This window comes from Psammomys obesus, unplaced genomic scaffold, assembly GCF_907164565.1.
Source record: "Psammomys obesus unplaced genomic scaffold, mPsaObe1.curated_primary_1811, whole genome shotgun sequence".
Classification (NCBI taxonomy): Eukaryota; Metazoa; Chordata; class Mammalia; order Rodentia; family Muridae; genus Psammomys; species Psammomys obesus.
The window spans coordinates 42,033,172-42,060,087 of NW_026585504.1; the positions used below are offsets into that span (position 1 = coordinate 42,033,172).

General features: G+C 49.8%; 2 protein-coding genes across 7 annotated transcripts; both read right to left on the minus strand.

Moving 5' to 3' along the window:
• Positions 1-1,144: 1,144 nt before the first annotated feature.
• Arfgap2 (ADP ribosylation factor GTPase activating protein 2) lies at positions 1,145-6,524 on the minus strand. Of its 2 annotated transcripts, none has more exons than XM_055600739.1 (10): positions 6,416-6,524; positions 6,129-6,247; positions 5,518-5,590; positions 4,641-4,772; positions 4,480-4,560; positions 3,635-3,716; positions 3,358-3,414; positions 2,330-2,409; positions 1,759-1,895; positions 1,145-1,679 (listed from the first exon to the last, which is right to left on the minus strand). In XM_055600739.1, the coding sequence occupies exons 1-10, from the start codon at positions 6,485-6,487 to the stop codon at positions 1,544-1,546; spliced, it is 969 nt and encodes a 322-aa protein (XP_055456714.1). In that variant the 5' UTR covers positions 6,488-6,524; the 3' UTR covers positions 1,145-1,543. The 2 variants fall into 2 exon arrangements, with proteins under 2 accessions (XP_055456714.1, XP_055456721.1); XM_055600746.1 differs by having other exon boundaries at positions 1,153-1,679; positions 2,330-2,382.
• A 626-nt stretch (positions 6,525-7,150) lies between these two features.
• On the minus strand, positions 7,151-16,165 carry Pacsin3 (protein kinase C and casein kinase substrate in neurons 3). Of its 5 annotated transcripts, none has more exons than XM_055600778.1 (12): positions 14,943-16,165; positions 13,305-13,343; positions 11,871-11,933; positions 11,533-11,623; positions 11,236-11,392; positions 10,369-10,604; positions 10,108-10,263; positions 8,950-9,125; positions 8,713-8,833; positions 8,418-8,554; positions 7,971-8,092; positions 7,151-7,666 (listed from the first exon to the last, which is right to left on the minus strand). In XM_055600778.1, the coding sequence occupies exons 4-12, from the start codon at positions 11,584-11,586 to the stop codon at positions 7,551-7,553; spliced, it is 1,275 nt and encodes a 424-aa protein (XP_055456753.1). In that variant the 5' UTR covers positions 11,587-11,623; positions 11,871-11,933; positions 13,305-13,343; positions 14,943-16,165; the 3' UTR covers positions 7,151-7,550. The 5 variants fall into 5 exon arrangements, with proteins under 5 accessions (XP_055456753.1, XP_055456742.1, XP_055456761.1 ...); XM_055600767.1 differs by lacking the exon at positions 14,943-16,165 and adding an exon at positions 14,324-14,399; XM_055600786.1 differs by lacking the exon at positions 13,305-13,343 and having other exon boundaries at positions 7,971-8,089.
• Between the last annotated feature and the right edge of the window lie 10,751 nt (positions 16,166-26,916).

Genomic DNA, 26,916 nt, shown 5'->3' on the forward strand with positions numbered 1-26,916 from the left:
AAAAAAACCCCACAAAAACCTATAGTTGAATTTAGAATTAAAAAGTCAATACTGTACAATAAAGGTACAGTGGTGTGCGCCTTTAAACCCAGCATTCAGGGACATGAGCCAGGAAGGATCACTATGAGTTCAAGGCCAGCTTGGTCTCCAAAGCCAAGGCTACAGAGAAACCCTGTCTCAAAACAACAAAAGGAAACCAAAACAAACAAACAAAGTCAATATATTTGCCAGTTATTAGGTTTGCAGCTTTGAGGAAGCTGCTTAGTATCTATCTCCTCATCTGTACAGAGGTATAGAGACCTCCTACCCAGGACTATGACATCTAAGAAATGTCTCAAGACAACAAGCCTATGCTCCTAACAAGAGGAATCACAGCACAAGCTAACTGCAGCCAGGACCTTGTCAATAGCAGCAGTAGATAGTCCTCTGAAACTCTTTCTCTTTTGAGACTGGGTCTCCTAGAGCCCAATCTGACTTTGAATGCCTATGTAGCTAAGGATCACTTTGAACTCCTGATCCTACAGCTTCCATTTCCCCAACGGTGTATGCCACCATGCCTCGAAGGTACATTTTTAGCCCAGGCTAACCTCAAACTTGCTCTATAGCCAAAAACAACCTTGAACCTCTGACCTTCCTGCCTCCTGCTGAGATTTCAAACTTCCACCATCTTTATACAGCACTGGGCACTATAGTGCAGCCTAGTCTGCAAGGTGAGTGCTAGGGCAGCCAGGCCTACAGAGAGAAGCCTTAGTCAAAAACCAAAACATCTTTGCATTCACGAAAGACAGGCACAATACCAACTGAGCTACATCCCCAGCACTCAGGGAGGCTAAGGCAGGCAGATCTTTGAGTTGAGGCCAGCCTGGTCTCCAAGACTCCCAAAGCTACATAATGAAACCCTGTCTCAAGAGAAAAACAACAACAAAAACAAAAGCAAGCAAGCAAGCAAACAAACAAAAAAAACTACGGTGAAAAAATCCATTACTAGCTTTAATATCAAAAATTGGGAGGTAGAGGCAAAGGAATTTCTGTGAGTTTGAGGCTAGCCACGACTACCACTATTACTGAAACGTCCAAATATCATCTCAAAATGTTTCAGAACAGATCTGCTTTTGTTGAGCAAAACACAGGAACACAAACCCAGTAGTCCTGGAACAAAGGACTTCCACACAGGCAGTGGTGGGTACCCCCACCCCCAAAAAAAGGCTCCCCAACCCAGAGGCATTTGACATGTGGCATTTAGCGGGCCAGGACTAAGGAAGCAGAAGTCCTGAGGTTCTCAGAAGGTCTTGGGGAAAGAACTGTCCAGCCGCAGGCAGCCTTATTAATAAGTGCCATCCTAACATGGAGTGAAGCAGAAGCTGATCCTGCTCAGTCAGCAAGTAAAACACATGTGGGCCAACCACTGTGCTAGGTGCCGTAAGACAACAAACACTCTCTTCAGCCTCAGAGGAAGACCAAGCAAGGAAGCCTGACTTACTGGGTAGGACCTGTTCTGGCTCCCAGAAAAACAATGGCATTCTTATATACCAGGGCCCCAGCCTCACCTTCGGGACACCAAGCCCATCCCCAGCCTCTCAGCCTGCTCTCGCTTTTTTCCTTCAAGATTCTGGAGCTTTTTCTCCTCCTTCTTGCGATCAATCTGGAGCTCCTGGTAGGCCAGACGCATGGAGGCAACCCTGGAGGGAATGAACACTCAGAGGCTGCTCCATGCCACCAACCCCCACACAAGCCAAGGGCACCACAGCAAGCACGCACATGGACTCCTCTGCCTGCTTCTTGGCATCAGCTGCCTGCTGCTCTCGGAGCTTCTCTGCCACCTGGGCCTGCCGCTCAATCTCTGTAAAGCTCTGGTTGCTCACCTTCTGAGCTCCCAGGCCTTTCTTGGCACCCAGCTGAAGAGAAAATCATGTGATGTGGGGTCTTGACAGCCAGTCTCCTCAGCTCCCTCCCCAGTATGGTCACTTTAGTCACACCAACAATGAAGGGGGTCCTCCTTCTTCAGGTCCAATGAGCAAGGCTAAGACAACAGTGGTTCTGCTAGAGCTGGTTATAAGGCACAACCCCCACACAGGTCTCAGGAATGAGGACAGCAGTGCATGCTGACAGGGCCTGCCATGTGCCCAGCACTCTAAGTACTAGATGTACTTGATCTTGCTTACTGCCCAGGAGCCCTCTTAGGACGAGTACCTTTGAATCCCTTTCACAGACAAGGCTCCAACAAGTTCAGTGCTTTTGCCAGTCATACAGCTAGCCAGTACATGGGAAGAACTGAAGGAGTCCAACTCCAGCCCGCAACCACCCTACAATACTGCTTCTCCCCACCTACCCCTTTCTTAGCTGCTGTTGACTTCTTCTTGCCAATAATGGAGCTTTTCAGTTCTGTGTGAAGAAGAGGGTGGGCATGAGCTAGGACAAAGGAAGGTCAGAGAACGTGGCTCAGTCCACACCATGCAGCTTCACAGCAAGAACATCTAAAACCAACTGCTTCACATAGGAAAGCAAAACTGCCACCACCGGTTCCAACCAAGACTGTCCAAGCCAAAGACTGACAAGGTTAGGGGAGTTTGCTTATGCCCAAAAAGTTGCAGTATGAGCCTATACCTAAGGCACCAAAGACAAAGGACCCAAAGCCAAGTAAAAACTGTTAGGTAGGGGAGCTGCTGAATAGTCTCAGCTCCTACAGCAGGGGGCTAGCAAGGAGGGGACAGGCTTCCCAAACCACTGGTTACCTCTGGTAGAAGAGGCCCCTTTAGCTGACAGATACATGGACTCTGGAGGAGAAACAGACTTGTAGCTAACAAGGGCCCACCCCAGAAGCTTCATGAAGTTCCCAAGCCCAGAGTCCTATACAGAGCCTACTTCAAAACCAAGCTATGCCAGCCTTCTTCAGATCAGCTGGATAGTGGCTCCACTGGCTTCCTGCCCCAACCCCCAAGAGTCAACAGAACAAGCCAAGGTCAGCAAAGAGGCTGTTTACCCTACCTAAGTCTGAAGGCCACTAAAGAGTGAGAAAAGGCTGAACTTTGAAAGGACAGTATTGCCTCCAGCCCCGAGCAGCTCAAAGCTATCCCCACACCTCATGAAATAAACAAAACAGGCCAGTCCCACCTGACACCCAGCCTCCCATCCTTTGGCAAGATCCACCCCCACACTCAAAATGACAGCCATCCAGGCTTGTCAGCTGAAAGACTCTGAAGTCAGTGTGGCAGGCACAACTTCAATTCCAGCCCCCACCCAAGGGGGGTCAGTTGCTCAGCCTTTGTGCTTAGTTCACATGACTAGGCAGCAGAGATCTGGAACAAATACTTGAGGCCCACTCTCTCCCAAGTTCCCCATAGTTGCCAGCTGTCATACCCAGAGAGGCTTGGGGTGAGGTTCCAAGCAGGTCGGTGTTAGGGCCATGCTCAGGTTCTGTGGATACGATGACAGGAGTTACATTAAGGGGGTGGTAGGACAAGTCACTGGCTCTCCTCAGCTTGCCACCAAAACCCAGCCCTTCCTCTACAGATTTCCACCCAAGGACACAGGGAAACCTTCTCCTAACTCCTATGCCCTTGGCCAAGTGCCCCCTTCCTAAACCCGAGTCCTTTTCTAAGCCCAGGCACTTGGTTGAAATCTGGGCTGAACTCACGTGCCAGGCTACTGCTCTCTGAAGGTAGGGCTGGCTGCTGGGTGCCTGATGGCCCAGTGGCTAGTGAATCCCAAGCAGGGACCTAAAAAGGAAGCCAGATGACGGAGGTCTCCGTGAGCCCTCCTAAAAAACTACAGTTCCCTGTGGGTAGGAGGCTGCTCCCCTCAGCTATGAGAAGATTAGAGATTAGCAATTATAGTCACCATGGAAGAAAATGCAAAAAAAAAAAAAAAAAAAAACAAACAAACCAGCATCTTCAGCTTACAGCTGAGCCCATTCCCCTAACTGATAAAGCTCTAACCATTCATACATACTGACCATGCCCCATGCACCAATCCAAGGGTACTCAGATACAATAGGTTCAGTTCATCACAACAGGCCCTAAAAAGTAACTATGTCTCCACTTTAGAAACTGAGGTTTTGCTGGGTTCAGTGACAGGGCCAAACCAAAGAAATACCAAGCAGAGATACTAAGATTTGACCTAAAATTCAGACTTCAATGGCCATTGCCAACAGCCAGCGGGAAACAAGAGAAAGAATCCTCATGGCCTCCAGCTTTTGTTCCTTTCTGGAAAAGCTAGTTGTTGTTTAGGGCTCCTGAGATCTCCCAAGCTTTCAAACTATTCCCTACCACCAGGATCCGTTTCTAAAGAGGATTCATTCCATTGCACTCCCATAAATGAGAGGAAAAGACTCCTGGGCCCATGCAGCAGGCAGTAATTACCAATTCTGAACCACAGACACTCTCTGAGATATCGTACCTAAGCAAAAGAATTCATGTCATGATCACAAAGGTTGCAGCCTTGTAAAGCATTTATCAGAGGAAAGATCCCTGTGGTTCTCACCTGAGTATGTTCTGTGAAGAAATCAGAGTCTTTCTTCTCTGGAGAGTGACTAGGAACACTGTTCATATTGTCTATCCACAGCTGGGAGAGAGGAGACACCGTGAAACGCAGGGCTGTTAACACCTCCTACCCATCACCCTAGCCCAGGAACAAGGACTCACATCAGTGCCATGCCTGGCCAGAGCTGCACTCCCTAACTGCCGGATCTTCTCTCGGTACATCTGGGCAGCTCGGCTATTATATTTGGTGTTAGCATCATTGGCCGTACATCCGTGTTGGCGGAAAAATGCAGTCTAGAGAGCAAAGAAAAGGTAGCATGTATGTACAAATACTGTCATCAAAGAAAACTGTATTCACACTATAGGGGAAACTTTACGACACAGCGGGTTATTATTTATACAGAATGGCACACTACTGACACCAACAGATTTTCATAAACGTAAAGATCTTCCAAAATTCCTTTCAAAACAACAAAACAACTTTAATTATTATTATATGTGCCAGGGCAAGTGTGTGGAGGTCAGATGACGGCTCTGTGGGGTTGATTCTCTCCTTCTACCTTTATGTGGTTTCCTGAATTGAATTCAGGTTGCCAGGCTCACTCAGTAAACACCTTCACTCGCTAGTTGATCTCACTCTTCCTGCCTCCAAAATCCATCAGAAAAACCAAACCAAACCAAAAACAACAACAAAAGAACCACCATGCCACCTCCTACCCTAGGAGACAAGGAAATGAAGTCTAGGAGACTGAAGTACGGAATTCCCACTCTGCTATCCTCCCTCCAGGAGCCCACAAGACCTCAATGACTATGGGAACTACACTGGGCTTTCCCCAAGAACATCTGTCCAGTTGTTTGCATTTAATTAAGCCTCTCTGAGAGAAGCTACGGCAGTTTTGTGAATTTAGAAAACAGTGTGTGGTCGTGTTACAGAGCTGAGAACTCTGAACAGAGAAAACAACTCCCTTCTAAGACATCATATAAAAGTTAAGTTCCCAGGCAAGAGGCTGGGGGTGGAGGAAGGTAAAAGGGGCTTTACCGCATTGGCATTCCCGCCGACCTGCATACACCTCAGCTGCAACCAGCTCCAGTTCGAATCCAACTCTGTGGACCTGTGAACAAGGGCTGTGTGTCACCCGATGACATCAAAACATGCTTCCCTGTCAAGTCCACACCAGTCACCTGGCCTCAAGCTTCTGTGGGTGTCCAGGAAACCATCAGTCACTGTCCCATTTTCTCCTCACTTCCCTGTATTTGAAATTACTGCTCTTCTCCTAATCCAAAGGGTACTAATTATTTCTAAAAAGGAGCTCCAAAAGGAAGTCCACTTCTCCGGAATGCAGAATGGATTTGGCTCTTCTCTAAGGGTGGTCAGAGACTTATTGGGGCACTCTATCAGCAAAACAAGGTCAATGCAGCTAACTTCTTCCCCAAACTGATGCTAAGTATCATGTTAACTGTGAGGAGTTTGATCCAGACCTTATGGCGAGAAGCCCACAGAGACGGATCCCCCGCAGTAGCTACCATAACTCCCGCCAGAAGGTTTTGGATTAAACACCGTATTCAGAAAGGTCCAAGTAGAGGAGTCCTCACCCTCTTGTTGACCATTCAAACCCAGTGGTAAGCACAGCACCTTCACACGGAACTTACCTGATAAAGCTAAGATGGACACCCAGGGAGCGATGCACTCCAGAGCAGTCAATACACAAAAACACACCATACGTGATGCTGGCCCAACTTGGACTCTTGGCGCCGCAATCGAAACAGGCCTGAAGTGGAAGAGGAGACAAGTGAAATGGTCAGGGCCCAGAGTCGAGGCCCGGCGCCTGAAAGCACAAGAGAGCCTCCCACCCCCGTCCCTGCCCTCCTTCAGACCCAGGGGACAAGAGACGCCTTCACCATCGGCGCCAGGACTCATGCCCTTCCCGCCCAAGCACCTTGTTGGTGGGAATTGCACGAAGTCTCTTAAAAAGAGTCTGGATTTCGGTCCTGCTCGGCTCCGCCGCCATTTTCTCTCCTTCCCAGACACAACCGCGACCGACAGGTCCCGCCGCGGGCCAATCCACGGCGGGGAGGGCGGGCTCAGCCACGGCCGTGCCCGACCCGCCTACGAGGAGGAGCGATTCGACCAGATCTGGGCCAATGAGCGTCGGGCGGGACTGAGCCGTGACGTCAGCAGCCGGGAGCTCCCCAATGGGGCAGAGAGCGAACGCCGCGGCGCCCTTGGCCAATCCGCAGCCCGAGCGGGCGATGGTTCGTGGGCTGGCCCAAACTTCCTCGCCAGTGCCTGCTGGGCGCCGGGACGTCTATACCGTGGGCTACTGGTTACTGGCTACAGGCAACAGGCAGAAGGCCATGGCCGCATCCTCTGATGAGTTACTGATGGATGAGTAATGATTAACAGTCTCCCAAGCGCTGCTAGTCCCGTCGGGAAGACATTGGCGAGGCTCCAGCTCAGCTCACGATCCAGCAACTGGCGTGGAGCAGAGGCCGGCACCCAAAAAGCCAAAATCGCTTCCAGTCCAGATTATAGTCCTGAAATTCCAGGGTGGCTACCGGGAGGCAACTGCCTGCCCAGTCCCGGTACCGAACACATGCCGCGCCCGCGGACCTTCCCCATGCCTCCCACTAGCTGCAGGAATGGGGCGTCAAAAGATGTGCGCAACACTTGATGGGATTTTTATTCTTGATCAAGTTTAATACACACTACATACAACAAGTCACAAAACAGGGTGCTGCTAGCCCCAATACATTCTCCCCAACCTCACCCCAGGAGCTCCCAAACAGCTTAGGAGCTGGATCCCCTACTCCTGGGATGACCCAGATGCTCCCGGGGAGGCTCTGGCATCTCTGAACCCTCTGTCCCTCCAACCTCCCATTCTGCCCTCACCCTAAACTGTTGGCCTCTTTCTAGACACAGACCCCTTCCCTTCATGAGCCCTAAGACTTCCTCCTTTGGGAACAGGGACAGCAGCAGCAGCACGTGATTCAGGGCCCACAGGTCCAGCAGTCCAGGAAGGGTTGCGCTCTGGCCCAGGTTAGAGAGACTCAGTGGTAGGGCTGTCTGGGCACTCAGGCGCCCACACATTCTACATAATTGGCAGGGTACAGACCAATGCGTCCACTCTGCAACTGGCCCTGGCACCAGCCCTGTTCATCCTCCTCACTCATCTTCAGCAGCTCTTCCCCTGAAGGAAGACAGACTGGTCACTGACAAAGGCACTGGCTTCACACATCCCAAAATTAAATCAAGGACTAGGGGATAGGATAGCACAGGGACCTACAACCAGGAGGAAACCCAACTCAGACCAGGATAGAACACAGCCAGCAAGCCACCCAACCCTAAACCTCAGGGAAAGAACTGCCAGGCCTCAGCTGGCTAAACCCTGAACAGCCCTTGAAAAGTGAGTCTCTGGTTTTCCTTTCCACAGCCTTTCCCCAGCAGGTAGGACAGGCTAAAATGGGAAGGAACATGAAAGGGCTCCCACATACCTGCTCGGAAGCTCAGCTCATCAGCTTCCTGGCCAGCATAGTCATAAAGCGCGCGTACCCTCACCCCAGTGGCAGCCTTCCGGGGACTCTCCTCATCTGACCAGTCCTCGTCCTGCCCACTGCTAGAGAAACACAAGGGGACAACTCAGGGAACAAGACCGACTGTATCCAGTCCTCAAGGCAAAGGGCAGGCAGGTAGGAGGGAAACAGTCACACTGCTGCTGCGCACAACTGCAAATGCAGGTACAGTTCTGTGCACAGGGCTGCTACAGAGCCAGAGTACAAGGGGCTTGGGGACTGTGTGGCAAATCTAAACCCCTGTGAAATGGCCTTATTCATTCTCCCAAGATGGCCCTCAAGTACTCGTATGAAGGGAAAGAAGCAAGAGAGGGGAGCAAACAGGGGATAGAGCTGTTTCTTTGTTCTGACTAGGATCCCAGCTCTCACCCTGGGGATGATGGGGACTGGGGTGGGGGTGCGGTGCCATCTTTTGTGGGTACAATGCTGGTCAGAGTAACCTCATCGGGGCTCCGGCCACCCTTCTCCTTCCGGCTGATTGCTCTCTGTGTGTCTAAGGACCACTCCTGTGGAGAGATTTTGTTTAGAGTCTGGCAGGACTGTAGCTGTGGTAGCAATAGCTGCCTGGACCACCTTCACTTCATTTCAAACCTTCTCGTCCAATCTTGGGCCGCCACACTGAGCCCAACCCATCTCCGAGTCCCACCCAGCCTGTAACACCTGCCTCGAACTGTGGCCAGTTCATGGCCATGCCGGGCCCGTGCGTGCTACGCCACCAGCGCAAATCTTCTTCATCACTAGCAGCCTCAATGCCCTGCTGCAGGTCTCGGTGGAGTTCGTGGAACCTATGGGGCACTCAGTCAGACAAGGAAGACCCCAGCCCCTAGAACTTGAAATAATCCAGCCCAGCCAGAACCCAGGGGAGCTCAAGGGAAGCCTCCATGCAGAGCACCGGCCGTACTTGTCACTGCTGGACAGGTCGAGGTGTTGATGCAAGGTTAGCAACATATCCTTGAAGAAGAGAAGCCGCTGGCGCTCAGCAGCCTGGCAGCTCTCAAAGGCCTGCTCCATGTCCTCCATGTAGCGTGGGGTATAGCGGTTTAGCTCTGCCAAGGTCTGCTCATACTGGGTTTTCATCTAGGTGAGAGAGAAGGGAGGCCTTCCCCTCAGGACTGCACCAGTACTCACTGAGCACAGCCACAGGCTAGACCTGAAGCTAGCCACCAGGGGCAGACAGGCCTGGAACCCACTTCCTACCCTCAGGGACTGACAGAAGAAGCCTAACAAGGGAAGTGACATTCAGGCAAACACCTATAAGATTCTGGATGGAGCCCAAGACAGGGTCTTGTGATAAGGTAAAGACAAAAAGCAGGTTTCCTGGAGGAAGTGTTATAGAAATGACACAAGTCAGAGAGGATGGAATGCAAAAGGGAAGGGCCCTCGGGAAAGGGGCAGGGTATACAATATGAGAATTGATTTCGGGTAACTAAGTACTCCACTTCCTGAAACCCAACCATTCCTCTCCTGAGTAAAACAACACATTCACTCAGGTTTCTCTGTGCGTGTGTGTGTGTGTGTGTGTGTGTGTGTGTGTGTGTGTGTGTGAAAGAGAGAGAAAGAGAGGTCAAATCAACATAGGGTGCCTTCCTCAGTCCCTTACAGTCCTTAAACAAGCTGGCCATCGAGGTCCAGCGATCCACCTGTCCCATCTATTCCTGTCACACACATACACGCACGCTCACATGCACATTCTGTCCCCTCCTCTTTACCACTCCAGCTGCCTTGCCTCTCTCTTTACCAAGCACTTTACTGACTTAGCTGTCTCCCCAGGCCCAAGTTCCTCCTTCCTGTTTGTTGACACAGGGTCTCGCTACAGTAGCCTTGGTTGGCCTGGAACTCCATGTAGACCAGGCTAGCCTCTATGTAGACCAGGCTGGCACTGAATTTTCAGAAGTCCACCTGCCTCTGCCTCCTGAATGCTGGTATGAAAGAGTCCACCATAATGCCCAACGTAAGTTCCTGTTTTAAATAACCATCTCAAGGGGTGGCATTGGGGATTAGTGCAGGGAGAGCCTAGGGTCAGAAAAGGGACCCAGGAAGCTTTCCCAGGGGACGATACCTTCTCTGCCTCCTTGGTGCAGCGTCCCACCCGCTCCTGCAATTTTCGAAGCTGCTCCTGGGACATGGAGCTGTCTGCCTTCGCGTGGCTCTCCCGGGTCTGGGCTGTCTTCTCGTCTTTGCGGGCTGTATGGTAGCTCTTCTTGGAAGCCTCAACCTAATGTGCAAGCAGGAGAACAACCCTGAATCCTAGCCGCCACACCCTGGTCCCGTGCCCAACTGGAAGGCTCCTGCCTCCAGTGACCACTGCTCCCAGCCTCACCTCCTTCAGCCTCTTAAGCCAGGGCTTCTGGGCCTTACGGAAACCGTCCTCTGCAGCCCGACTCTCCCGAAAGCCACCCAGAACCGGCCGGTGGAAAGCTCCACGCTGCCAGGTCCGCACACGCTCGCTGTCTGGGCCATGCAACTTCTCCCTCACCTCCAAATGCAGCTCGCTCAGCCGCTCAGCCGCAGTGAAGAAGGCATGCCAGGCCTTCTCCAGGGTGCCGTACTGAGGGCCTGCAGAGGAATGAGCTTGGGCCAGGTGGGGTGCTATCTTAAATCCAACTTCCCCCTCTCCTCGAATCCTGCTCTGGGTGCCGGACAAAGGCACAGTAGGGGTAGGGGTGCAAAGCTGAAAAGCAGCAGCGTCAGGCACTGCATTAGGAAGGCCTGCTCTGTGCCCTGACAGCGACCTCATGAATTCTTGCCTCCACTACTACCATGGGGACAGTGCCATTGCCAACATGAAACAGGCAAAGACAAACAAACAATGACAACAACAGAAAACAAAAACCCTAAGCCTAGAAGAGTCAGGTTCACTTGTCCGAAGCATCATAGTTGTGAATGGAGCCCAGAGTACACCCACGCCTGCTGCACAAAGTCTGTGTGCCCAGGATCTTTCTACCCACCCCACCTGCATTCCACATTTAGCTTTTTCTAGCTAGGACTTCAGGCAAATGCCTCCCCTGATCTTCACTTCTGCTCCAGAAAATAGGTAGAGCAGTAGGAATATAGATCCCTCTTGCCATGCATTCTTGAGGTCTTACATTCCATGCCTAGCACCCACAAAAACTCAAGAAATAGAAGCTGTTCTGAGGGCCCCACCCTCACAACCTGTAGTCTTTGGTAGGCCTGCATACTGGCTCACCCTTCTCCACAGCACCCCTCCACTTGCGGGCCCAGTCAGCCAGCTGCTGGGCGTAGGCCTTCTCGATGCGGGCACGTTCTTGGAAGCAGCTAACCAGGTCTCCACACAGCCTGTGCCCATCCTCAACCCGCTGCACCGTCCGCCTGTAGTTGCCAGCCTGGGGAGAGATGGCTTCACCAGGGAGAAGCCCCCTCTCTGGCTGGGGCTGATAGCGAGGCTCCTCCCCTGGACAGGTGGCTGAGCCCAGAGAGGAGGGACAGTTTACTGCAACCCCAAACCCAGTCTCCAGCTGCTTACCTCCCAGAAACTGCCCCCTATGACCTCCCCTCCAGCGTCTTCCTCTGGAGCCATGGTGTCCCTGCAGCACGGAATGGTGGCAGGTGTGGTGCTGTGGAGGACAGGTAAGAGAGCAGGAAAGTGAGGCCTGCAGTTTGGGAACTGGGGAAAGGCCTTCTAATAGTCCAAAGCTTTTGTCCCTCTACCATCCCCACCACCCAAGGAACACTCAGAGGAAGGGCTGAGCAGCAAAGGGCTAGAAGTCCCCTGGAGGAGCCAGGATAGGGGCAAAAAAAATGGCAGCTGCACAGTTCCTTTCTGCCTCTAGGTCCACCCTTCTTAGCCCATCGTCTACATACCTGGGGTCTCCAGATCACTGCAAGGACCGTGTCCAAGTCTCCAAGCTGCCACTATCACGCTGCCTTGAAGTTAACAAGAGCACAGAAGGGGGTAAGGGTGGGAGCCTCCAGTGTCCAGGGCGGTGCCCAGCACCCCCAATATAGCAACTGCTGTCAGAAGTGCCAGATTCCAGGCGGAGAATGCCAGGCGGGTCACAGGACCCAGCAGGGGATTAGGTGACAGACAGGGATGGGTGGTGGGCCAAAAGCCCCACACTCCTGCTCTAGATGAGAAGAGGACTCCTGCCTAACTAGGCCCCTTGAATGACAAGGGGACCCCATGGACAAACCGGTCCAAGTGAGTGGGTACCCTGTCACAGCTTCAGCAACTATCTGCGCTGAGCAGAGTGGAAACAGAGCCAGGCCCGGGACCTAACATGACCAGGAAGCTTTTGGACAACTGTGTTTCATGGTCCTAAGGGAGCCTCAGCTCACTCCAAGGTGGAAATTCCCCCCACCTGGGCAGTGTCCATGCTACGGCTGAAGTAAAACTCAAGCTAGGCGATGACCCACAAACACTTGAAAGATCTGTCATTCATAAGGAGGCACTTTGCCTGTCCCCTACCACACCACACAACACCCAGGAAAGTCTCAAAGCGTCATGAGATAAAAATTCCATTCTGTCTTCAAAAAGCCCAGGGCGGGGCACCATGATCAGCCAGCAGGCCACACAGCCAGTTAGGAGAACTGTGGAAGAGGGCAAGGTGATTTTTCACCCCTTAACTCTCGCTCTCCCTCAAGGACTAGAGGACACAGTGACATGCAGCCTCCTGCCTCCAGGCAAGATCTCAGCTCCGACTGACTCTTACTTAGTCCATAGAAGGAAACTGCTTTCTTCTCTGAGATAGCCCAAGGCCTAAGGAACTGTGGGACCAAGAGGACGAGAGTATGAGGTTGCAGCAACCAAAGCACTCTGTCACCATGCCCTCTGTAAACTGGTAACCCTCTACTCACTCTCAACACTGGAAACTTCATCACACCCCCTTCCTCACAGTTCCCATATCCCTGTGACCCCAGTCCCACCACACATTCCACAGGCTGTGACTGGATCTGTCCAGAGCCATGGACGGACTTCTGCGGTTTCAATTCCCATTACCCCAGGCCCTAGAATCTGTAACAACTGAATCAGAAAACAAGAGACCGGAGGCGTAGCTCAGAGGAAGAACATGCTTGAGGCCAGAGGTTCCAACACCAGCACCAAAAACAGAATGATGTCCCCTCTGAAGACCAGAACATCTGCTGGCGACAGCAACCCTGAGAAAAGCCTGGCCTAAGCTGACTTGCTACCTCTGCTGGCAGGAGGGAGACCAGGCCTCTCCCTGGAGACCCCATTATCCTACAGGCAATGAAGATCCCTGGACACAGAGCAACTGCCCCTCCCCATTAGCTCTTCACCTTGTTTCCTCTTGAGTCAGCCCCGCTCGTCCAGAATGGCTTGTCAGGCACACAGGGGAAAGAAAGAGCAGTAGCCATAAATCACTGCGCCTTTGGAGCTGCCCCAGTGAGCCATCCAGGGCCTGGGGCCCCTGCCTACTCTAGCCTCCCTGCTCCCGGCTCCCAGGAGAGCTGCCCCCCACCCATTCCCGCTCCCTGGCCTCAGAACAGAGCAGGCTGTGTGTGTAGGGCTGGCACAGCTCCCTCAGGCCTCACAGAGCAAACAAGCTGGAGCCCCAGGCACAGCCAGGCCCGGCACCCCAGCTTCATCTAGCTAAGGGGGTGGACCTGGCACCTTGGTCCCGGCTGAGGAGGATTGGCGGCTGAGGAGGATTGGCGTCTTGTGCCTCCTGAAATTAGCAGAGACTCACATCTGAGTAAACACATCCTACCACAGCAAGAGCTCAGAGAGCAAGAACAGGTAGTTACAATCTTTCCAACCCGGACCCTCCACCTATCCAGTCAGAGGAGGCTTCTGGGACATTGGCAGGATCTTGTCTCAAACGCTAGTGCTGAGCTGGGAGTTCTGGGCTTCAGAAAAACAAACAAAACAACAAAAAAAACAGCCCCCGCTTTCCCCACCTGAGCTCCAAAAAGCTTCAGCTTCGCTCCTCTCTGACCCGTAAACTAGCCCCCACCCTTTTCCAGGAGCTGGGGACACAGGCCTGTGAGAAATCAAAGCCACCCTGCCCTGCCCAGTCCGGTGTCCTGAGTCACAGGCTGCGCCCAAGGGCTTCCCCAGCAGCCTTTCCCAGTCAGCCTGTAGACCTGGGATTTGAAGGCGCAGGAGGGGGTGGTTGCTGATCCAGAGAGGGGCATTTAAAATCAAGAGACTAGAGCAGCTTTTTGAGAGGCTGGGGGAGGGGGTGGCTCGGAGAAAGGGGGAGGAGGCAGGTCCAGGGAGGGGCATAACAAAGGGGCACTTTTGGAAACCCGACCTGCCAGCTGAGGTGCCTGCTTACTGGTGACGCACTCCTAACCTGGAGCCTCCACGCCAAATCTCGGTCTCTGGCCTCCACCCTCACAGACAGCGCCACTCGACAAACCACCTCCCGATCCCAGAAGGCTCGGCGTTGAACAGCTCAGCCGGTGGAGCCAGCCACACCGACGGGCACAGCCAGGCCTAGACACGGAGGCTCTAGGACTTCTTGGACAAACTTGTTGAACTTGGTCTCGGTGGAAAGGTGGGGCCAGCCGGTTACTGCGGAGGGGAAGGGGCGCTGCCTGGCAGAGCCAGCCATACAAATGGTGGCGCGACGGGGGTGGGGGTGGGTGGGAAGTGGAGGGATCCTGGCTTTTTACAGAGGCCCCCTTCTAGGACTTCAGGACAGACGCGAGAAGAGCAATTTGGGACCAGCTATGGGCCTCAAGAGATGGTTTGCTCCTCCAACCTGGACACCCATTACCCCCCGCTGGCCTGAAGAATCGCCTAACTATCGTAGGAGATGAGACGGCCTTGCGCTCGGTGGCAGCTAATGGCCGGGGTCTCCCGCGCGGGAGTCGGTCCCATTGCCAACTTCAGGACCCAGAGGACCAGAGAGCGAGCTAGAGCCACGGCACCGCCGCCGTGTCGCCCAGCATCCCCTCCAAGACACTCACCACGTCCTCTCAGGGGCCCTCGGTGGGTTGGGGGGGAATCTGGCCACGCTCAGTCCGGAGTTTTACCACTCCCGGGTCCGGGCCACCGCCTCCTGGAGCGCGCCGGGCCCTCCCCCGGGAAGCCCGGCCCCCGGGGCCCGCCCTCTCCGCGGTGCCACCGCCCCAACCCCACCGATAGCATCCCCGCGCCCGGTGGCTCCTGGGGTGCGAGCCATGAGATCTGCTCCTCCGTGCAGAGAGAGCGGAGCCAACAATGTAAGGTGGCGCCGTGAGGCTACCCGAGAGTTAGATTTGAGCTTTGCTGCTCTCCGACCTTTGCAGAGCCTGGGAAGCCGGTAGGAGAGAACCGAAACCTGCACCCTCATCATTTGAATGGGCTTCGGGGACAATGCTGCGTTACGGTCTTTGCTGAGAGCACCTTTCTTGGAAGTTAGCTCCGGGGGGCTCTCAACAACCCCCTCCCTGTAAACATTACGATTCACATTGACGTCAGAATATGGGGCTTTGAGACAACCTTCAGCGGTGTGCCCAGGATCTCTAACATGCCACTTCTAGTATGGCAGAAATGGGACTGTAAAGCCATGCCTACCCAGAGCCGCTCTGTTTCCTGCTCTGGTGCGCATTCCGCGACCCGAGATAAACACGCGATGAGAGGTGGGACAAAAAAAGCACGAACTCCTCCCCGCTCCGCGTTCACAGTCCCAGATTTTGTACCTATGCTCATCACCAAGTCCCTTGGTCTCACCTCCTTGTCCAATGTAGACTTTTTCCGAATCGTCACGATGCCACCCCACCCTAAATATATCCCTTCTTCACTGCCCCACCCCCAGCCTCTTGGGATTTCAGAGCCTGTGGGTCTGTTATTTATATCCACTGGAGCGGTCCCAAGAATGCTCCGAGGCTGGCCTAATCGCCACCTGCTTGGCTTCCCCGCCCCTCCAGTTCTCTCCTGAGCCTGGTGATCCAGCAGCGGGACTCCGCGCCGGAGGGACAGGAGGGAACAGCGGCCAGCAGGCTCCCAGGCCTCTGGTGCTCAGGGGTCCTGGAGCCAGGATTCTCACTGGGTTGAAGAGCCCAGGGGACCGCCCCCAAGGGGACCCCGCGCGCTCTGGGAAGCAACAGGCCTAGCTGTTCTCTTTCCAGCACGTACATTTCCAACCCAGCCCCCTCCACTCCCTTAGAAGTGTGAGTACATGCGCGCGGATTTTTAAAAGACAACTTTAAAAATAGCAAAATCGTGTTGTTTTTAAATCCGAAAGGAATCACTGGCGCGTTCTTTGCTCAGAAGAGTGCACTCACAAAATGGAAAGGGGCCTGCTGAGGATAACGATAACTTAGGAGTAACACCAGCTGCTGGGGGTTGACTTGGGAGGGTGAGTTGCCTGTGCTGTCACAAAGAGGCCCTGTCACCTTCCTTCAGCCTGAGAACTCTGGCCGCATGGAGGAGATTTGAAACCTGAGGATGCGGTTTCTGAAACTAATTTCAACACCCACTCTCTCTCTCCGGGCTTGGGCAAATCTTTTCCCCTTATCTGTTTCTGCTTCTATAAAATCTGACAGGTAACCGGCTGACCTCCCACTGGGCCATGTGCCCCAGCTAATTAATGATTGTAAAACAGCTGCAAGTGAGAGAGAGGGGCTTGGGAAATATCTAATCACATTATTTGGAATCAGTTAACATATCTCCGAGTGCCTGGGGGCGTTTAGGCACCTAGACAGTGTGAAAATACAAGAATGTAATTAATTACAGAAGCAGCCCATTAAAAGCTCATTAAAAATAAAGTTGGCAGCCGGGCTCTGGGATGTAAGGAAGTCAGGACAGGGAGGCTCAGGAAACAAGGTTGTTCATCAGACCACAGGGAGAAGTGGATGTTCGGTGGAAAACATCTGGCTTCCCTTGGGTTCAGATCTGGAATCGGAAAGCAGAAACATTGCAGCTGATCTTAATTGTCCTTAAGGCACTGGGAAGAGGCAAAGGACAGAACATTTAGGGCTGTAGGGTGAAAGGAAACGTGGTCAGAAACCCAACTTCCAGCTACTACCACGGGGGGGGGGGGGGCTCAGATTTCTATGCCCTATGAACAGACCCCTTAATTACACAGTGCTTCATCAGTGTCATCCCCCAGCCTGAAGAGTTCAAGATGAGATGTTGAAGCCAGACACCCAGTGAGAAGCAACTTGGCTCAGAGCAGCAGGTGGCAGGTTGATCCACAGCCAACTTTGAGAACATTAAGACTCCCTTGAGTTTCTGGAATGTCCCACCCACTGTGCCTTCATTTGTTTATTTGTTTACTCAGCCAAGAAAACATTCAGATTTTTTCTTTATGCTAAACTCTGTGCTAGACTTGGGGACTATATAGAGAAATAAGGCTGAGCCCTACATTTACAACATTGATATTGACGTGGATATACAGTCCCATTAGTAAACTGAGGCAGGAAGGACCACCTTCTACAAAGGCGTGACACTTGGTTGAGCTCCATGAGTAGGAATTAGTCATGTAGAGAGGCATTCTAGGCTGGAGCAATAGGGTGTGCCAAGCCCCAGTGGTGTTAGCGTACAATTCTGTGACCTCGAAATTCTACTTCTTGGTGTCAACCACAGACAAATGTGTACAAACACAGACAGAAGCGCCAGGATGCTTGCATTCAGTACTACTCAAAATCCAAGAAAATGAGACGCAAATGTCCACCAGGAGGGACACTGCTGCATGACTAAAGCTATGAGTTACTCTACAAATCCAGAAGAGCTGGGCAGTGGTGGCACACACCTTTAATCCGGGCACTTGGGAGGCAGAAGCAGGTGGATATCTGTGAGTTTGAGGCCAGCCTGGTCTACAAAGCGAGTTCAGGACAGCCAGGGACACAGAGACACTCTCTCTCAAAAAACAAAAACAAAAACAGAACAAAACAAAACAAAGGAAATATATCTTTTAATTAAACATTCTCCCTGAAGTGCTGGAGGTCAAGCTCAGAGCCTGTTTGAGCTATGCAAATGCTCTGCTCCTAAATTCCACCTCAGCCTGAGATATATACATACTCTCACATGAAGACCTGCAAGATACTGGTAAGCGGAAAGGAAAGTGAAGAACACTAATTGGAGAGGAAATACACCAGGCTGAGTTTGGAAGCTCTCTCTGGGAAAGGACTCTCAAACTAGCTGTGAGAGGATTTACCATGAGAGGCTGGGGTGTAGCTCAGTGGTAGAAAGTGAGGTGCGCGCCTGTAATCCCAGCACTCTGGGAGGCAGAAGCAGTCGGGTCTCTGTGAGTTCAAGGCCAGCCTGGTCTACAAAGTGAGTCCAGGACAGCCAAGACTACACAGAGAAACCCTGTCTTGAAAACAACAACAACAAGAAAAATAATGTGCCACCAATGCCCAGGAAATTCTGTGCAATAGTAGAAAGGTCCTACAGTGCCGTCCAACTGGTAGCCAGCAGCCACATACGACTTCTGAGCGCTTGAGTCATGGCTAGTGTATCCAAAGAATCAAATTTTATTGTTTTCTTTAGATGGGGGTGGATTTCCCTACATTACCAAGGCCATTCTTAAACTTCTGGATCAATCAGTTCTCCTGCCTTAGCTGTTTTCTCTTCTCAGGGATGGAACCCAGGGCTTTACATATTCTAAACATACACCCATGAGTTATTTCTCAGCTCAGATTTAGCCTTCCCAAATCTAACTCTGGAGGGATTTCCCCTGTGGAGGGTGAAGCATAGCACAGGGAACTGCAAGCATGGCTGGGCTCCTCTGAAGGCTGCCCTGTTTCCCTCAGCCTCTAGACATTGCTGCAACACTTCTGAAAGGCGGCTGAGTTAACTGCTATGTCTTCAAGGTGGAAAAACTGGTCAGGGTTACCGGAGTGAGGGGTTACCCTCATTAGGTGAGGCTGATTCACAGGAAGAACAGCAGAGGAGGGGCACCAGAGAGGAAATGCAAAGCAAGTTGCTGAACACAAATGGTCCTCCAAGCGCAGGAATTTGTTCAGGGCAGGACCTTTGGGAACTACCACAAAGGTGCCAGGGACTGCCTTAGCATCTTCAGCCTCCAGCTCTGTAGCTGAGGGAGGCTTCCACAGAGAAAGTCTGCCGTGGTGGCTGAGGGATGAGAGTAGATGGTCCTTTCATTGAACACATGTTCTGGGGACACCCCCAGCGTGCCAGATACGTTCTCAGTGCTCAGCCTTCAACTCGAAGAAAGCAGACAAGATCCCCAGCTTCCTGAAAATCTCCAGTGAAATCAAATCATATATGATTTCCGGTCGGGGTAGACATTTTAAATGGGTGAGGAGGAGAGAGTGCAGCGCTGGGCGTGTAGCTCATGGTGGTAGCACACACGAGCAATGCCTAGGGCTGAAAAGGGGGGGGGTTGTGTGTTAAGAATAGATGGAACATAATTTCCATTAGGAAAGTGTGAGAAAAGAGCCTAGACGCTTCCCCAAGGACCAAATGCCAAATCACAGGCTGGTGAAGAGGACAGTGCCCAGGAGCACTCCAGGGAAAGGACTGGTGACTGATGAGAGCATAGACCCTAAATGGGACTTGATCCTCTGGAAAGAAAGTAGAATGTGCAGGGTTTGTTAACAGCCAGGCATGGCGGGTTTCTTCCTAGGCTTGGGAGCAGCATAGGGGAGGAGCGGCTGACTGGTCTTGGATGCTGGACAAAGACAGAACTAAGGAATCAGCAAACAATGGCTGGTATGGCCCACAGGACAAAGAATGTGTAGCCTTCACAGTCCTGGAACTCACTCTGGCCTCGAACTCAGAAAACTACCTGCCTCTGCCTCCCAAGTGCTTGGATTAAAGGCATACACCCACCACGGCCAGGCTCTTAACATTTTTTTTAGATGACTGGAAAATATAACTCAAAAATATTCCACATGAAAATAAAATTTTAGTGCTCAAAAATAAAGTGAGCCTTGCTCACTTATATGCGAAATGTCTCTTGTCATTTTCACACTACATTGGCCAAGATGGGTCAGAGATAATGTGGTCCTCAAAGCCTACAATATTTTCTACTTGGCTCCTTTCACATAAAATTAGGTGACCTGTGCATTAGAGAGAAATTAGAAGTAGAAAGCCCAAAAAGGAGATTGCAACAGACACCAGGCTGAGATAATAGTGGAGCGACGAAGTGTGGTTGGACTGAAGAAGAAACTTAAGGAAAGAACCTCCAGAACTTGCTAATGGCACTTGAGAGACTGAGGCAGGGGACCATCTTGAGGCCAGCATAGGTTATACAGAGTGAGACCCTGTCACACAAAAAAATAAGTGAACAAAAAAAGCTAGGAGTGGTAGCTCATGTCTGCACCCCCAAAACTTTGGAGGCAGAAGCAGGAGCCTTTGCATAAAAGTTTGAGGCTAGCTTATTCTACATAGTAACAAGAGCCTATCTGATTGTGACAGGGGGCAAAAGAGAGAGGGAGGGGAGCAGAGAGATGAGTGAAAGAGAAGGAGGGAAAAAAGAATTGAGGATGAATTGAAGTGATAAGATACACTTTAAAATGACCCAGACTTTGTGATCCTAGAACAGGACCTTAGCAACACTTGGCAATGCGTAGCTTAGCTAATAGTGCTTTAGTGTTAGTTTCTGAATTCTTGACCGCATAGCAATTTTGAAGCCAGTTTGGGCTACAATGAGATCCTCCTTCAAAAATATAACCACAAGCCAGGCATGAAACTGTGTGTTAGAATTTCAGGCAGGGACCACCACTCTTGGCTTTCAATGTCTCATTTTAAAATCCTTAATTACATCTGCAAAACCTTTTTCCCAGATAAATTATGAATAATGTGTATACATATCTTTCCAGAAACTAATCAGTTAAACCACTGCACAGGGCTTGCTAGAAAGCCAAGACTGTTAGCTTTGGAAAGCTCATCAAAATCTTCTTGAGCTTTAAAGATAGACAGCTTTCACAAGTTTTCTTCACGAAGTTTCGTAAGTGTGCCTCTTTCCATAATGGAACAGCAACCCCTCATGCTGCCAACTCAGAGGTAGCTTGCTCATCCAGACTGCCTATAATCATAATAAGACTTTTCAGTTCCGAGCTTGTATGAAATAGGCATAGTTACGAATGAAGGGAAATAAAGGAACAATAAATGTGTTTGTGAGCCAGATGGGTGATGAATGTCTGTAATCCCAGAAGTTGATAGGTAGAGGATCAAGAATTCAAGCTTAGGCTTGGCTACATAACGAGTCCAAAGCCTACCTTGGCCACATAAGACCCTGTCTCAAAATTCAAAATAAATAGAGGCTAGAGAAATAGTTCAGTAATTAAGAGAGCTGCTTGATCTTCAAGGGAACCTAGATTCAGCTCTCAGCACCCATGTGGCAGCCAACAGCCTTCTCTAACTCCACTTCCAGTGAATCCCACGCTTTTTCTGGCCCCATTGGACACCGCATGCATGTGGTGCCCAGACACAAGACAGCAAAATACCCACATACATAAAATAAATAAACCTGAGGAGAAAGGGTCTGTGTACCCACTCAGAAACTGGCATTTTAAGAAGACATATGGAGATTTGTACAAACAGCACTTGTTTTAGTTTCTTTCTCCCCACTCTTTTTTTTTTTCTTTTGGTTTCTGGAGACAGGGATTCTCTATGTCACCCTGGCTATCCTGACACTCACTGTGTAGACCAGGCTGACCTCCAACTCAGAGATCCACCTGCCTCTGCCTCCCAGGTGCTAGCATTAAAGGTGTGTGCTGCCACCACCCAGCCCTTAGTTTCTTTCTTGAAAAGAGTTTTAAAAAACTATTTCTACGTATGTGTGTGATTATGTGAATGTATGTGAATTATGTGTGTGGGTACCAGTAGAGGCCAGAAGAGAGAGATCGCAGAGCTGCAGTTCAGGTGATTGTGAGACACCAGATGTGGGGCTGAGTATTGAACCCGGGTCCTCTGGAAGAGCAGGTACTAACTGCTGAGCCATCTTTCCAAATCTTAGTTTCCTCTCTAAGGCTATGATAAAAATCTTCTGCCAAGAGCAACTTAAGAGAGAAAGGGTTTTCTCCTGGTTCACAGTCTCGGTGGGGAAATCAAGGACCACAGCTAAGGAAGCAGGTCACGCTTTCCCTCTACATTAAGAGTCTTACCTGGAGTGGTTTAGGCAGGTTTTATTTACACACGTTCCTGGAGTTACAATGTCATAGTAGGGATAGGAGCCAAAGCAGGGCAGTGGGAAGAGGAGTGGGAAGATGGAATGTCAAGGAATATGAATGCAGTTCTCCTAGCTCCACGAGCATGTGACTCATCTCCCCTAGGAAACTGGCTCTTGGCTGTACCACAAAGAAGCATTTTCCTTTCTGTCATTTGGGATTTCTACAGTTCTTGGAAGGGAACTTTGGGTCAGAAGAGTAGAAGGAATTGCCAAAATTCAACCCTGCCAAAATGGCCTTCCTATTGGTAAGTGCCTTCTTGCCCCCTTCAGAACAGCCTTGAACCTTCTGTTAGTTTTATATCAACCTGATACAAATTAGAGTAGTTTGGAGAAAGGGATTCTCAGGTGGGAAGACACCTTCATAAGACTGACCTATAGGTCAGGGTGGCAGTGGTGCACACCTTTAATCCCAGCACTCGGAAGGCAGAGGCAGGCCGATCTCTGAGTTTGAGGCCAGCCTGGTCTACAGGGCAAGGTCCAGTGCAGCCAGGGCCACACAGAGAAATCTTGTCTTGAAAAACCAAAAAAAAAAAAAAAAAAAAGTGAGCCTTTTCTTGGTTGATTAGTGACTGATGTGGGAGGAGTCCGTGGTGCCAACCTGGACAGGTGGGGACAGGTGGTATAAGAAAGCAGGCTAAGCAAGCCATGAGGGGTAGAGCCTGTCAGAAGTGCTTTTCTTCATGTTTTCAGCTTCAGTTCTTGAGTTTCTGCCCTGACTTTTTTCCTTTTCCTTTTTTTTTTTTTTTTTTTTTTTTTTGAGACAGGGTTTCTCTGTATAGCCCTGGCTGTCCTGATCACTTTTAGATCAGGCTGGCCTCAGCCTCAAAGACTGGCCTGCCTGTCTCCCCAGTGCTGGTTTTAAAGGTGTGCGCCACCACTGTCCCACCGCCCTAACTTTTTTCAATGCTCTACTGTGATACTGACATGTGAGCTGAGGTAAACCCTTTTCTTCCCAAGTAAGTTGCTTTTGGTAATGTGTTGTGTAGCAGTTTCTTCAAAGATTGGAGCAATCCATCTTGCAGGGAAACTCCTAAAACAGAACAACTCAAAATAGTTACAGGTTTGGTCAAGGTGGCATACGCCTTTAACCCCAGCAGAGGCAAGGGAATTTCTGAGTTTCAGGACAGCCTGCTTTACGGTGTGAGTTCCAGGGCATTCAGGGCTACACAGAGGAACTCTGTCTCAAAAAACAAAACAACCAAATAATATTTAGCTTCAAGAAGTTCCTAAAACTGACCAGATTCTCTAGGTCCCCTCCATCTCAGAGTAAGTAAAAAAGACACTCTCAGACAAGCCAAGCTGCCTGGAAGATGTTTAGATCAACTAAGTCACCTGGAAGGGACTTGGAAGGGACACTTTCTAATCATCTGATTTGCCTACAGGCCATGCAGTAGCCCAGGTTCCCAGCTTTTGGGAGCTTTTATCCATGCTGGGTGGGCTTTGAGGACGCAGCTGCTTTAGAGTCATTTCTGCTTCTGTAAGTAACCTGTCACCCATAAACTCATTAAGCTTTCATGGCATCCGTACTTTGGTCTGTTATGGGCTGCCTACCTAGAGTGAGTAGATGTGTGTGTTGCCTCTTCCCAGGAATAGTCTTGCCACACAACATCATGCTGTTTTATCACAGTAATTTACCGACTAAACCATATCTGTAGGCCCTTTTTAGAGTTCTTAAAAATCACCAAAGAGTTTCTTCATCACTTTTATCAGGCCTTATAGTAAAGAGCACCCTGTTGGGAGATTATATAACAGCTGTGTTTGCCGACCACTTTACAGAAAAGTACTTCACACGGATGGTTTTAGCACTGAGCCTATCGCTGTGCAATTCTGGCTTCCCAGAGGAGATCCCTGGCACAGTTAACATGCTATTTCATGACAGGATATTAAGTTAGTATGTGGGCAGTGCCTCAGTCCCCCCCCACAGTAAGCACTGAAAGAGTTCACTTATTCTTTTGCTCTGGTTTTTACATAGTTGTCTAACATTTCTAAAACTACCAAAATTGTGTACATGTAATTTTGTTTTGTGGTGTAGGGGATCGGACCTAGGGCCTTACGCATGCTAAGCATATGCTGTACCGAGGAGGTGCTTACCCAGCCCAAAATTTTGTATTTATTTATATATGTATATATCTCATATACATTGTGTGTATATATGTAATTTAACACTAACGCATGCATTTACTTATATGCTGTGTGTATTTAGCAAATCCTTAATATACTTTTATAAATCATGTGTAGAAATGAGCAATTTAAAATAGTTGAGAAAAGATGAAGGAAATAAAGTATAACCATTTTAATTGTTACTTAAATGTCCCAACTACTTTAGGAAGGTTGCTTAAGTAGAGGAACTTCTGTTCCAGGTTTTTTTACTTTGTGTGTGTATGTGTTGTTTTGTTTTGTTGAGGCTAGGTCTCATAGAGCCCAGACTGGCCACAAACTCACTCACAGCCGAAGAAACCTTGAACTCCTGAGCCTCCTACCTTCATTTCCCAAGTGTGAAGGCCAGAAAAGGACTTCAAGTGTCTTTCCTATGCTCACTGCCTTATTCCTTTGAGACTGGGTCTCACAGAGCAGGAAGCTTACTTTTCCAGCTATGCTGCCATGGAGCTCTCACGACCTGCCTGTCTGAACCTCTTACTGCTACTGGGGTTGGTACCAGCGTGCTCGGCCACTTGCAAGGTTTAAAGTGTGGGTGCTAGAGGTCTGAACTCAGCTCCTCACACTGTGGAGCAAGACCTCTCATCAGCTGAGCCATCTCCCCAACATTCTTTATTTTCCTTTCCTTTTCTTCTTTTTCCTTATTCTTCCTCCTCCTCTGTCTTCCCTTCCCTGTCTCTTAATGAAGCTGTTTATATGTCTTAAACTTACCATCCTCCTGCATTAGCCTTTTCCAGTTACTATGATTATAGGTAGAGAAGTACTTTTTTTTTTTAAATCTAGATTTTCTAACTTTTGTGATAAAATAATGTAAACTCTACATGAATCTAAGAATGCATTTTGTTATTTGACTTGATAACTGCCTTATCTAGGAAAACTTATGCAGATCCAAACTGAAAGTCATCATTAGATGTTCTTAATATTTTCATTTTTTTTTTTTTGTTTGTTTTGTTTTGTTTTCTAGACAGGGTTTCTTTGTGTAGCCTTGGCTGTCCTGGAACTTGCTCTGTAGACCAGGCTAGTCTCAAAATCACAGATCTGCCTGCCTCTGCCTCCGGAGTACAGGGATTATAATGTTATAATCTGTTTATAATGTTATTAGAAACTACCCACATCTGGTTTATAATGTTATTCTCTGTTCTTTTTTTTTTTTTTTTTTATGTTGGGGCTGGAGAGATGGCTTAGCAGTTGTTGCCCTTGCAAGGGACTGGTTCCTCCACATGGCTCCATTTCTAGGGGACTGGATGCCCTCTTCTGACCTGTACAAAAGCACCAGGCATGCATGCCAGGGTGCACAGACATACACGCAGGTAAACTACTCAAACATATAAAATAAATAACTCTAAAAGATTATGTGTGCGCGCAGGTCTGTGTGTATCATATCCTCAGTCATCAGTGCTCAGGGGCTGTTCTCTCTGTGTTTGCAGACAGTCAGACTGTCATTCAGACCTGCAGCTCACCAGTTTGGCGAGGTTGGTCGGTCAGCAAGCATCAGGGAGCTAGTGCCCCTACTTCCCCCTCACTGGGGTCACAAGTGAGTGCCAAGATCCCTGCATCTGATGTGGGTGCAAAGAATCCGAGCTCAGGGCCTCAAGCCTTCACACTTAGTACTTCACTGACTGAGCTAGCTCTTTAGCCCCATTTCAGAATATTTTTAATAGTCACATGGTGCTGGCCCATGCCTTTAATCCCAGGTCTTGGGAAGCAGAAGCAGCAGATCTCTGCTACAACATGAGTTCCAGGACAGCCAGGGCTACACAGAGAAACCCTGTCTCAAAAAAAAAAAAAAAAAAAAAATCAGTAAGGCTGGGCATACTAGCACATGCTTTCATTCCAGCGCTTGGAAAGTGGAGGCAGGTGAGCGTGAGGCCAGCCTGTCTACAAAGCAAATTTCAAGCCAACCAAAACTACATAGTAAAACCCTGTCTAAAAAAAATATATTTTTTCAATAACACATTATTCAAAGAAAATTTCAGTAGAATGGCTAGTAGATTTTTTTTTTTTTTGCTTTAATATCAGACTTGTTTTTCCTGAAATTATAGTGTTTAACCTAACATTCAATATTCCCAGGGGGTGGAATTCAGGCTCTCATTTAATATTGCTATGATTTTTTTTATGTTTGGACATCTAAACATGTATTGGAGATGCCAAGAAACAAGAGCTCTGGATGTTTGAGTTCTACTTAGTCTGTTTCCAATTCTTTAGGAAGAATTTGAGTTCTCTGCAAGCTTTGCAGAATCCCCAAGCCTGTCATTTACAAACCACGGGCTGCAGTCAGTACGTGTGGGAAGCCTATACCAGCATCTGTGTGGATCACAGAAGGCTTTGCAGATTCAGCAGGGTTTGCAGTCACAGACCGCCTGAGTCGAGCTGGAGTCGTGTATCAGCCTGCACCAGGACAATGATTCCTATGAGCTGAACACTTCACACAGGTGGTCTGAAATCTGGCTTTTTGTTGCCTGTACAAGCAACTCACAAGGTCACAGATCGCAAGCCTGGGAGGGAACCAACAGTTCTCCTCCTTACCCTCCTATTAGCTCCTGACTAAAGCATACAAAAAAAGAAGAAGAAGAAGAGAGAGAGAGAGAGAGAGAGAGAGAGAAAGAAAGAAAGAGAAAGAAAGAAAGAAAGAAAGAAAGAAAGAAAGAAAGAAAGAAAGA